This window comes from Equus quagga, unplaced genomic scaffold, assembly GCF_021613505.1.
Source record: "Equus quagga isolate Etosha38 unplaced genomic scaffold, UCLA_HA_Equagga_1.0 203_RagTag, whole genome shotgun sequence".
Lineage (NCBI taxonomy): Eukaryota > Metazoa > Chordata > Mammalia > Perissodactyla > Equidae > Equus > Equus quagga.
Window position 1 is genome coordinate 2,460,393 of NW_025798627.1, and position 12,755 is coordinate 2,473,147.

At 39.7% G+C, this 12,755-nt stretch overlaps 1 protein-coding gene across 1 annotated transcript in view; it reads left to right on the top strand.

Moving 5' to 3' along the window:
* The first annotated feature begins 3,010 nt into the window (after nucleotides 1-3,010).
* Nucleotides 3,011-12,755, top strand: part of LOC124233513 (raftlin-2) — a 65,000-nt gene continuing 55,255 nt past the window's right edge. The window contains exon 1 of the mRNA XM_046650662.1: nucleotides 3,011-3,677. Within this exon, the coding sequence (XP_046506618.1) occupies nucleotides 3,539-3,677 (139 nt within the window). The 5' untranslated portion in view covers nucleotides 3,011-3,538. The remainder of the gene's footprint in view (nucleotides 3,678-12,755) is intronic.

Here is a 12,755-nt window from a genome sequence, read left to right on the forward strand (position 1 = left end):
GATTAGTGGTTACCAGAGGGGAAGGGGGTTGGGGGATGGCTGAAAGGGGTAAAGGGATGCATATAATGGTGATGGATAAAAATTAGACTGTTGGTGGTGAGCATTATGCAGTCTATACAGAAACTGATAAATAATAATTTACACCATTGTGTAAATTGCACAATGTTATAAACCATTATGACCTCAGTAAAATAACTGAAAAAAACATGTACAGACATTAAAGGGGTATGGAGCAAATATATGTGATAACCAACAAAAGCTTACTGTCAAAAATACACTTTTAAAGGAAAAAAATAGGGCCTGGCCTGGTGCCTTACTGGTTAAGTTCACGTGCTCCACTTCAGCAGCCCTGGGGTTCGCAGCCCAGCATGGACCCTCACACCACTCATCAAGCCATGCTGTGGTGGCATCCCACATGCAAATAGAGGAAGATTGCCACAGTTGTTAGCTCAGCGACAATCTTCCTCAAGATTCTACAGAAAGAGAGAGAGAGAGAGAGATCTCTATAAAAAGGTTAATACCTTAAACAGTTTTATGGCCAACACGTATTTCTATAAGTAATAGAATTTCTTATTACTTTCTAACTGATTTCCTTTTATGTAAACTACTTCCTTTGACCATATATGAAGTAGAATCCAAGTATTTAGGAAATAATACAAAGTGGGGAAAAAAGTAATCTTTACAAAAATCTTCACCATAAAAAATTTTAAAATAGCCAAAATGTTACTTGTTAAGCATTGTAGTAATAAATACAAGGAAATCCCATATAATTGTTAAAATAGCAGGAATGTCTGCCAAAATGATATATGGTTTGTGTTGTTGAAATAAGTAAAATTTTATTTGTTGGACTTTTGGAAAGAAAAATGATTATGCGGTGGCTCATTTGTGAACTAAAGGAACTATAGTTTATTTGACTAATGACGATGGAAATCCTTTAAGGACGTGATGCGCCGTATTCCCTCAGCTTCAACTGGACGGGTGCAGTACTCTGATCTCCCTCCATTCTCGCTCCCACTAAGACCATCTTCCTCAAAGCAGCCCTAGTGACCCTTCACAAATAGAAACGGATGCTGCTTGTCTACTTCAAATTCTTCCTTTATTTTTCCATAATTATTTGATTCTCCTTTGTTGCCTACAACATAAAGTCAAGATTCCCTTTGTATGGCATATAAGACCCCTTACAACTTAGCTCTGGCCTCCCTCACTTACTTACTCAGCTTGGTCTTCTTTCAAATTTTATGTTCTGGTAATTCTCAACTGTTTCATGTTCCCTCAGGTACATGCCATACTGTTTCAGGAATCCGTGACATGGCTCATACTTTTCCATTTTCCTGGCACATGCTCCCCACCTTTCTTTATCCATCTTATGCATATTCATCCTTCAAGACAGCTCATATATCATCCTCAAAGCTAAGTTGGAGTCCCCTTCTTGGGTTTCTTTAGCATCCTATGTATACTTCTATCTCTGCAGCTACCAAATCATATTGAAATCATCTGTTTATAAGTCTGTCTTCCCCAATAAACCATAAATTTCTTTAGGGCAGAGGCCATGTTTAGTCATCTTATGTACCCAGCCAGCATCTAGGTCAGTGCCTGGAATATGGCTGGTGCTTAATAAATATAATGATGATTTAATAAATAATCTTCTAGGCACTGCAATAAGGACAAGTGAACTTCAAATATTCCCATTTCTGTCATCCACTAGCTCACAGCCCATCATACAAAAGAGGACCTGAAAAACGACAGGGATGAAAGCACTGTGAATGGTCAAATGAGTCACACTGGGTCAGAAGCTACTGTCTTTTTAGCCAAACTTACCCAGAAATTTCTTACCGCCACCCATGCTCATCCTTGAAAATGAAGGACTATGGAATTTTCCTCTGTTAAAAACACTTCTGAGAAGTAAACTATTTAAAGACAAATACGCAAAAGGCAGAAACAAGAGGTCATAGTGATCTACAAACTATGTAATCCATCGCCTCTTTGAGAGTTTTCATGTGCACTCTTCAATATAATTGAAAAATCTTTTCATGCTGTGTTCTCTAAAATCTGAAATGTGATCAGGGTTTATTTTGTAAATAATGGGAGTGGTGGCAGAATCACTTCCTTTCTATTACTGCTTTCAACCCTGTTTTATAATATAAGCACATTAGCAAATTTATTTTGTACTATTAGCCAGGCATGGTGTTAAGATATGAGATAAGATTATCTCATTCAACCTTCATAACAAGCCTATGAAGTAAGTCCTATTATTAACTCCATTTTATAGGGGAGGAAACTGAAACGTGAAGAGGTCAGTAACTTGCCCAAGATCACATCGCTAACAGGCATTAGAAGCAGGATTTGAACCCGGGCAGTCTGATTCCAGGGCTCATGGTTCTGATGAGTGCACCATACTACCTGACCTGTAAATGGTAAAATGCAATTAACACTCATTACAATTGGTCCATTAGAAATTGTTCTTGACTGCAGGTAAATGGCAATTTATAAGACTGGGTGAACCAAATGGTCAGTTTTTTGGCTTTTTTCTCCAAAATTAAAGATACTTTGGGACCTGTAGAAGTGTTATTGGTTTTTATCATAAGTCTTCTAATAGTAGAATATTTTAAACTGTAAGGATGTTGGGAAAACTAATCATCAACAGAAACTATCTCTCCTTTGCAATTAAAGTCTTTTTCTTAAAATACTTTAATATAAATTTTTTATATTTGGCAGTTTTAATTAGTATATAATTTTTCCAACCAAAAAAAACCTTCATGTGGAAAGAAATGCTCAAAAGCGCTGCCTAAAAACTAAAGTGTTTGCTTTTTTAAAAAACTTTACTTTTCGCCTTTTAGATTCCAGAAACAGTTTCCTCATAAAGCTGACTTCCTTTCTGGAAATGATTTTTGTTTCCAACCATGTTGAGAATCCATCTTTTTCATTCCTTCTCTCCCTCCCTCCCTCCCTCCCTCCCTCCCTCTCTCTCTCTCTCTCTCTCTCTCTCTCTCTGCTTTCTTGGTAGTAGCGGGGAGGAAGGAGGGGGTGGGCACAGAAAGAAGGAAAAGAGAAAACAGAGAAAGAATTGCATGCCCCCGTGTCTGAATATATCCTCTCCCTGTAGATAATTCCATCTAAGTTGCACTTTTGCCTTTTTATTTCCGTTTTTGGACACCTCTTTTATCACCCAGCCAACTGGGATAGACAAAGCCCTGCGAGTGCCCTGAGCGACAGAACTCTGGTAGGGGGCTGGCTGCAAATTGACGTGGCATGGAAATTCTCCGCTAAGTTGTAGCAGCTTGCATGTTTCTCCTAAGATCGAGCCCAGCCTCCCGGAGCTGTAGCTTAATCATCATGGGTTCGACGACGTTACAGAAAAATGGATAGAAAAAGTCTCCAGTTCCTTTCTTCGGACTCAGATGTTTTCTTTTTGAGTACCTATGGTTTAGCTGAAAAAATCAAAGCAGTTAAGTCTGTAACTTTCTTTTTGCAGCTTAAACAACAGAATTTGCTGCCCTCCCTCCCCTGTCCTGCAATTTAATTCCTTGCAGATTTTGCCATGGGGTGCGGACTTAGGAAGCTGGAAGACCCTGATGATAGCAGCCCTGGAAAAATATTTTCTACCCTGAAGAGACCGCAAGTGGAAACAAAGACAGAATTTGCTTACGAATATGTATTGCTGGATTTTACTTTACAAGGTACTTTTTGCCTCTATTTTATTTGTTAAATGAAATGTTTCAAATATAAGGGACCACTAGTTTTTTTTAAGTGTTGGTTTGTGAGTTTTTAAACTGTACTTGAGAATCAGATTGCATAATCAATCGAACAATAATGCTTTGTTTCTTAATTATATTTTCAAAGATTTTTGTTTTGTTTCGTTTGCTTCGTTTTTCTGTAATATGGCTCAAATGTACTTTATGAAATTAGAAAAACTGCTTGGAAATATTTACTTCACTTTTAAATCAAATGCTTATTTGTAGAAAGATCTATGAAAAATGTTTGATTTCCAGGCCAAAAAGCTATAGCCTTATTGACAGTTTGTGTTTTGAAAAAGATATGAAAGACACGAGAAGGTAGCGTGTTGGAAATATTACTTGCATCATGTGGAAGCGTGTTTGCTAAGATAATTCTGAGGTTCCCAACCATGTTAAATTCTGTGATTGTGCTAGTCATCTGATATTTTTTGACCAAACTAAACTTCAAGTTTGGAAATACAGTAAAAAATAAGAAAAAAGACAGTCTTCTGTAAGACACTTCCTTTGCTTGGTGCCCTGTCCCTAACAGAGAAACTCTCTGTTCCAGAAAGTTGGAAACACAAATAAACAAGCCCAGATGGCAGCCCTGTGGAAGGAGCAGAGGCAGCTCGAACTCATAAACACTTTGCCTCACTTCTTTTGGGAACTGTACAACTGCATGGATAAAACTGAGTTTTGAAAAGCAGAACTATATCTTCAGTTATGGAGTACTAAAAAGGAAATTAACAGTGTCTTGCTTGCTATTAGAATTTCCATATATCAACATTTCAAGTTCTTATTACAAAGTTATATTTTTCATTCTAATAAGCCGCACATTTTATCAGTTAATAGAAAGTTTATACTAAGTAAATTATCATGTTGGATATTATCTTAGTTTCTTTTCAACTTAAACACAAATTCTCCATTTTTTGGTTTGCTCCGTGAACAGTGCATCTTTGTGCAAGAAGCAAGAGCAGCCCATTTTTCTTTGTCAAAAATTGAGCTAGCCAGTAAGCAAACGCCCTTTGAGGGACATACTCAAAATCTATACTTTTCACATATTCACATTTCCATTTCTATCTAAGGCTAAGGCTACCAATGGAAAAAGTGTCAATATTCTAAATTTTCTTTTTAATTATGAAAGTTAAGATTATGATAATGGTGATAATCAGAGAAGTAACCAATCATGTGAATTTTTTTTCTATGCTTTTTCAAAAACCACCATTTGAGAAAATATTTGTGATTGCTGTTTTCTCCATTGATTGTCCTTGTCAGTTATTTGTTAGAACTAGTTTCTGTAAATCCATAGGACACAAAAACACATTCTCCTTAACCTAAAACCTTGTCTATTCATAAACTTTAGACCAGAGCCATTTTGATCTGCACTTTAAGATTTGCTGCACGATCCTCACTGGGGTCATAGGCCTTAAAGTAACTCAACAATTTTTTCCAATTTACTTATTTCCAGTAACGTTAAAAATCTCAAACAAATTTGTATAAACGCAGTCATCCTTGGATCAGAAAGATCTACAGCTTTCTTCAGAAGTCACTTGGTTTGTTACCACCAGAAGCCCTTCTCTGTGTGAGAGGAGAGTCGCTTCCACCTTCCTCTCTAGGTGTTGGGGGGAGGTCGCAGAGGGCTACAGTGTGAAGTGTGAGCATGGGCGTCGTGGGCAGATGCTAGCACAGACAGCAGACGTGGATTTTAAAGCTGCACCTGGTGCCTCTCTGGCCCAGACGCCCAGTCTCCTGGTGCCCCTCTTCTCTCCAGTTCTTCCACATGGGTTTTGTTTTGATTTTGTCTTTGCCTTTGTCTGAGAAGCCCAGACTCAGCATCAGCCCAGCTCACAAACCACCTTCCTGTCTTCTGTTGTCTCTGACCTCCACCTGCCACTCCAGCCCATAGAGGAGTGAGTCACGGGGGTCTAAACTACACCAACCCCATTTAGCACTGCAATTGTCCTGGGATTGCTCTAAGGAGGACTGAGTAGTGGCACCTCCTGCCTCTCAGAGGCCACCATGCAAGAAGCAACACTTAGGAAGCAAAATGGCCTGGTGACAGCTGTGCGTGCTCATGATAAGCCTGTCTCTTACCTTGTTTTTCCAAACAGAGGGCATGAGACAGAGTAAAGTCCCAGTGGGGCAAGAGGAAGAGACGCTTTGAAATTTCCAGTATCCTGTGTTATGGTGGCTATAATTATCTTGAACAACTTATTTATTTCCCATTCAGTTCCATTCTCTCTCTCTCTCTGCCTTCTCCACACTTTCTTTTTTGAGGAAAGTGGCACTTTGAGCCATTATTTACATCTCTAAGAGAGAAATAATAGCATAGGCATTAAGCACATAAGGCTCTGGAGTCAAAGTTCGTGGGTTCTGAATCTAGGCGCTTTCGCTCACTAACTGTGCCAAGTTTGTAAACTTTGCTATATCTCAGTTTCCTCATCTGTAAAATGGGGGTTCTAATGGTGCTTACATAATAGAATTGTTTTAAGGATTAAAGGGGGCAATACAAGATAATCTACTTGAAAAGGTGCCTGGCACTTAATAAGCACTTAGTAAAAATTAACTATTATTATCCCTCCTGGCTTCATGCCAGGGCTCCCAACTGCACTAGTGAGATTTCAGCACAATTTTTGTGATGTTTTCTGGATTCTTGTATAGTAGTCTATATATGTGTATTTATGAGCAAGTATGTGAATGTATACATTAGTGTGTTACAGACTTTCTTAATGAAAAATTAACTGCAAATGATCCAAAAGTGTTCGTTTACCTCCTTATATTGTCCCAGAAGACAATCTGAATAACAATAGCCTGAAGGATTTTTAGAGCATGTATAGCTTTATGATTAAAAAGAGTTTCTACAATACTAAAACCCCAACACTAGGACAGATGGCAGCTTCCTTATTTGAATTTCTAGTAGAATTATGTAAAATGAATTGAGTAAAATTTTGCTGGCCTCTGGCTTGCTTCCTTATTAGTAGAACAAGAAACTCTCATTGTCTTTTATCATCACAGTTAACAGCAATAAATACATATGATGTATGTATTCTGTAGAAGATGCTGAAATTACTGGCAATATAAAGAGGAATAAGACATAGTTTCTGCCCTGAAGTAGTTTACATTCTAATTGGTCAAACTGAACAAGATTGTGAACCCCTGAAGGTCAAGAAATATATCTCATCCACTTTTGTGTTCCCTGTGTCTGGCACAGTGTTTGACATGTGACCGATGGCCAATAAGCTGTGTTGAATTAATGAATGAAAAATTGCAATACAAGATACAACAGGTGTCAGGAAAAGGAAAAATCAATTTTGAATACGATCAGTTGGAACTTGAATTAGGACTTTGACCCTGAAAAAGAAGTAGGGCTTAGATAGTCAGAAGATTAAGAGGTTGAGGCACATTCAAGGGTTTTGTAGGAGAGACACAGAAAATAAGATTGGAAATAAATGGAGTACGGAATGCTCTGACTTGGCTAAGGAGTGATTCCTTGATTCTATAGGGAATAAATAGCTGTAAAGGCTTTTGAACACATATCTGATAGGTATAGGGAAGTGTTTTTACAAGATTAATGTATGATTGAGTGGGGGGAGATGAAAGTGAGGAGAAAGGTTAGAAGACTGCTTGTAGTGGTCGAGGCTGATGACGAGCAGGACCTGCATGTGGGGGCAGCAATAAGTATGGAAGCAAGGGGTGAATATAACAGACGTTAGGAAGGAGGAACTTACTTAGCCTGTGGCTGGCTGGAAGTGAGGGGACAGAAAGAATGAGGAATCCAGGGTGACTTCCCGGTTCTGAGCCTGAGTAACTGTGGAAATAGTGGTGCCCCGTCCAGCAGGAGGGGCGCCCAGAGAGAGTCAGTGTGTAGTGAGAGCAATTCCATTACAGGTGTGCTGCGTCCGAGGTGGCAGTGGAACATCCTGGTAGGGACAGTTACAGATGCCTGGCTGCAGAGGGTGATTTCTAGGAGGAAATGAATTGATACAGTCTTACAGAGAGGGAATATGGGCAGAGCGTAAGTGTCTTGGGCTGAGGCATCAGGCATATTTGGCCGTATTGAGGACAACACAACAAAAATGACAAGAGAATGAAGACAATCAGGTCTGTGTAGCACCAGAGAACACCAGGAAAGGGAGAATTCCAAAAAGCAAGAAGTGGTCAATAATTTAAAATACTAGAGAACTTTCAAGAAGAATGAAGATGCAACACTGAAGAGAATGCATTAAAAATCAACAAGAGATGAATGAAGGATTAGAAATGAAGGGAGGGAGGGAGGGAGGAAGGAAGGAAGGAATCAAGAAAAGAAGGAGGGAAAGGTGAGTCCAGCTGAATTTTCTATGTCTGTCTGAATCTAAGAAGTTCTTGGGCATTTTCTCAAGCAGTCAAAAAGTTTTGAAGTATAAAGTGCTACATAAAAAGAAATTAATAATTAAAATGACTAAATTTAGTCAAGCATCAACATAATCTCTGTCATGGTGCCTAGCCCAAATTCCTAACCAGGTGAAAAAACTACATAAGGAGTTCTGTTATGTTTGAAATGGTGAGATATTTTGGTTTAGAAAAATGATAAAACCTGACAAATTCAGACTATTGTGGGAGAGAAGGATCCCATTCTGTCCTGGGGGAGGAGGGAACCTCTGATAATAGATTACAGTTGACTCAAATAAATACTGATGTTGGGAGAAAATACATACTCATTTCTATCGGCAATCTGCATTATGTTAGATTTTTTCCTGCATATACTTCTTATATCTGGGTAGACATTTATTCGTTCTTTGAGCTAACACTTACTGAGCACCTACTGAGCTAAGAGATAGGTTACAAAGATAAATAGAGCCTAGACTCTTCCCTCTATGAACTTGCATCCTACTGAGAGACACTGGTAAACAAGCAGCCAGTTACACTGCGTACACCATACACTGTGACTCAGGCTGTGCTGGAAGCCTGAGGGTTATTGGAGCAGAAGGAAGAGCACGTCCACCTGATTAGTGAGATGATCCAGAAAGACTCCTTAAAAGAAGTGCCACCTCATCTGAGATCTAAAGAATGAGTGGACTTAGACAAAGGTTTGTATCCAGAATATATAAAATACAACTGAAAATCAATAAGGAAAATCGGTAGGAAAATCAACGCAAATCAGTAAGGAAAAGAAAACCCAACGGAAAAATAGAGAAGAAACTTGGACAGCTAGCCCACCACACAGGAAATCCAAATAGTCAGTAGACATCTGAAATTATGCTCAACCTCGTTAGTAATCAGCAACATGCATGTTAAATCCACAGTGAGGTACCACCACAAATCATCCAAAATGGCTAACGTTTAAAAAGACTATTAATACCTGGTATTGGTAAATTGGTACAACCATTTTGAAAAAAAATACTTTGGCATTATCTACTTAACTGAAGATATTCCCAACAGAAACATGTGCCCATGTGCACCATGAGGCACATACACGAATGTTCATAGAAGTATTATCTGTAATAACCCAAAAGTGTGCACAACTCAGAAATCCCAGAACAAGAGCCTGGAAGAATAACTTGCGGTATACTCTCACAATGGAGCACTATACTGCAGAAGTCAGCAACTTTTACTGTCAAGGGCCAGAGAGTAAATATTTTAGGCTCTGTGAGCCATGTGGTCTCTGTCACAACTACTCAGCTCTGCCTTGTGGGGCCAACAAACCCTGCGTAACAGTACAGGCTGCGGGCAGTACTCTGCCAACCTCTACTATACTGCAATGAAAACAAGCCAACTGCAACCACACAGCGACACAAGGTGACTCACGAGCATAATGCTGAGTGAAAGAAGACAGACAGAAAAGTACGTACTGTGTGATTCCAGTTACATAAAGCGCAAAAAATTGGCAACCTGAACTATAGTGTTTAAGGATACATTCTTGGATAGTCAACTAAAAAGAAGAGCGAGGAAGGGGTGACCATGACAGTCAGGGAGAGGGGATTGTGATGGAAAGGGCGAAATGGGAGCCTTCTGGAGTGCCCCCGCGTTCCAATTTTTGAATGGATGGTGGTTTTAAGTATGTTTTGTGTATTTTTTTTTTTTTGGTATGGTACATTTCTACCCCCACCCACAATTTTTAAAAAGGTTAAAAAAAGACTGAGTAGGAAGACAATGCTGAAAGACAAGATGTACAGACTCAGAAGTGAGAGAACTTTTATGATCTCTCTGGGAACCATGAATAAAGCAGCAATGGGTGGAGCATAGCACGTGAAGGAGGCAGCAATAAGGCAAAGGCTGCCAGAATTTGAAATGGTCGTGATTTGGTCTTCTGTCTACCTGCCTTTAGCAATGAACTCTATAGTTCAATAGAGTTTTAGTGTATTTAAAGAGTGCAGTTATATTACTTCAGTTAAATATATTCATGAGTGACTACAAAGATGGCAGCTTTCATTGAAAACATAGAACATTATATAATTTGGATGTTGTTTATGTAGTAGTTTATATTTCTAAGTAATTTAAAACATTTTGACAAATAGAGCAAACTAGATACTCCTTTTAATATCCATACATTAAGTTGCTTAACAATTTATTATAGTCCAAAAGCTTTAGCCCAGTTCATGTCTGAGTTTTCACAAATTCTGAATTAACATCACCCAAATCAATGAAGTTGTATTTGCCTGTAGGCACCAGAGTGTACTGGCTCTGGAGTCATTCTGTCTGGTTCGGTCACAACCTTGTCCTTTGCTTACTAGCAGTTCGGGCAAGTTACCAAATCTGTCTCTTCCTGAGTTTCTTTATCTGAGAATAATCCACTTTGTGGAGTTTTTGTAAGGATTAAGAAAGATTAGGCATGTAAGCACTTTGCATAGAGCCTGGAACAAAATATGCACTTGGTATATGTTACTTATTAGTTTTTACTATAATTGCTAGATATAATATGGAGATTGACAGTCTGTTCCCTTTTGAAAATATGGTAAAATTACTTAACGGGGTCTGCACATTGTATTTTTACCTAAGGAAACAATGTTTCATAAATATTTCAAAAATGCATATCAATCTTGGACTATTTCATAGAGTTACATCATCAGAGCAAAGTTTTTTGCACTGAACAAGTTCTTAGCTTTATACTGGAATATAACTTTTTCTATTTTTAAAATTTGATCTTTGTCTATGAAACTTTTAAGCAAAGGAGCATAAAAAGGTCTATTGATAGTTTATTTTAGAAACTATGAGGGTAAATGATAGAATCTTGCTGAACATTCAGGATGTTTCGATTTTAATCATAAAAATCAACTTTGCGTTTGTATAGTTTTCAAAGCGATTACAAAATGCTTGCTTTCCTCAGTTCTTCACAATAGCCCTGTAAGGTATAGTGAAACTTACAAATTGTGTAGCATCAATTTAACAGTAACCAACCACACCCATTAATGTTGCACACAGCACCATTTGTTCCTTCTCTCAAAGAACTGATGGTAGTTGGCAAGCTGAGAAGAGCAAGATGGCTTGCAGCTGCTGCTAGCCGCCTGTGCTGTTCACATTCTAGCCAAAACAACCACCACCTCCCCCTTAATTTCCTGTGTTTAAAAAACAGTAGAGACTCTGATATCACTGCCCCAGAGTAAGGACCTCAAATCAAAGGCGTGGCCTCTATCACTGAGCCTATCATGGAGATATAATTGTTCACTCTGGTAAGCACCGATGAAAATTCCTCACTCTGTGGGTGCAGCTCTTCCCTTCCTCACATCTCTAAACTATGTCAGGCTTCCAGTCTCTTTTGAGCACAGTTTAAAATATTATTAAGAATTGAGGGGCCTGTCCAGTGGCGCAGCAGTTAAGTTCCCACGTTCCGCTTTGGCGGCCCGGGTTCACTGGTTCAGATCCCGCATGTGGACATGGCACTGCTTGGCAAGCCATGCTGTGGCAGGTGTCCCACATATAAAGTAGAGAAAGATGGGCACAGATGTTAGCTCAGGGCCAGTCTTCCTCAGCAAAAAGAGAAGAATTGGCAGCAGATGTTAGCTCAGGGCCAATCTTCCTCAAAAAAAAAAAAGAAGAAGAAGAATTGAGGGGGGCCGGCCCATGGTGGAGTGATTAAGTTCTCACACTCTGCTTCGGTGGCCCAGGGTTTCGCCAGTTCAGATCCTGGGTGCAGACATGGCACCACTCATCAGGCCATGCTGAGGCGCCATCCCACATGCCACAACTAGAAGGACCCACAACTAAAAATATACAACTATGTACCCCGGGGCTTTGGGGAGAAAAAGGAAAAAAAAAAAAAAGAATTGAGGTAATTATATGAAGGGAAGTGCTCAACAGTATTCCCAGACTTATTTTTCCTCTTCTTCCTCCTGGGTTTACCATTCTTGAATGACGCTGGGGTATTTAAAGCAAGTCCCAATGTAGAAAGAAAGACAATTTGTTAACAGAGTGAACCCCGGCCCTCCTACCACCATCATCCTCCTGTCCCTACTTGAGGAAGAATTGGACCACTCTCTCTGTGTCCTACGATGCTGGACACAGTCCAAGATGGTCTAGGTGGCCTGGCCTGGACCTGGGCAAGCTCTGGTCTACAGAATCGCTGGGATGACCCAGAGCAGAAGTTGCAAACCAGTGAGACTTGGGCCATATTCAGCCTTCAGACAGGTCTCACTTGGTGTGTACAGTGGTAAAATATTTGGATTAACCATCACTTTTAAAAATTGGGAGATGTTACATAAGAATCTGGATTTGGGAGTTTTCTTTCAGGTTAGAAGCTCCCAAAGCACCGGGCCCACCTGCCTGTGTGGCAGCACTGGGCCGGGGCCGTTGTGCTCTTTGGATGAGATTTTTAGTATTCTCCAGGGCCCACAGCCTCCTCCAGCACAGCTCCTTTGTTTTATCAGCCTGGTAGCTTTGGGCATTTGAGTCAGGGACTCAGTGTAGCAGATCAGTGTGAGTTAGGGACTCCTGATCTGGAATGTGAGCTCAGGAGACCTAATCTACAGTGTGAGTTAGAGACCTGAGATCTAGGGCATGAGATAGGGGCCTCTGGTCTAGAGCATGAGTTAGGGGCCTCTGACCTAGAGTGTGAGTTAGGGGCCTCTG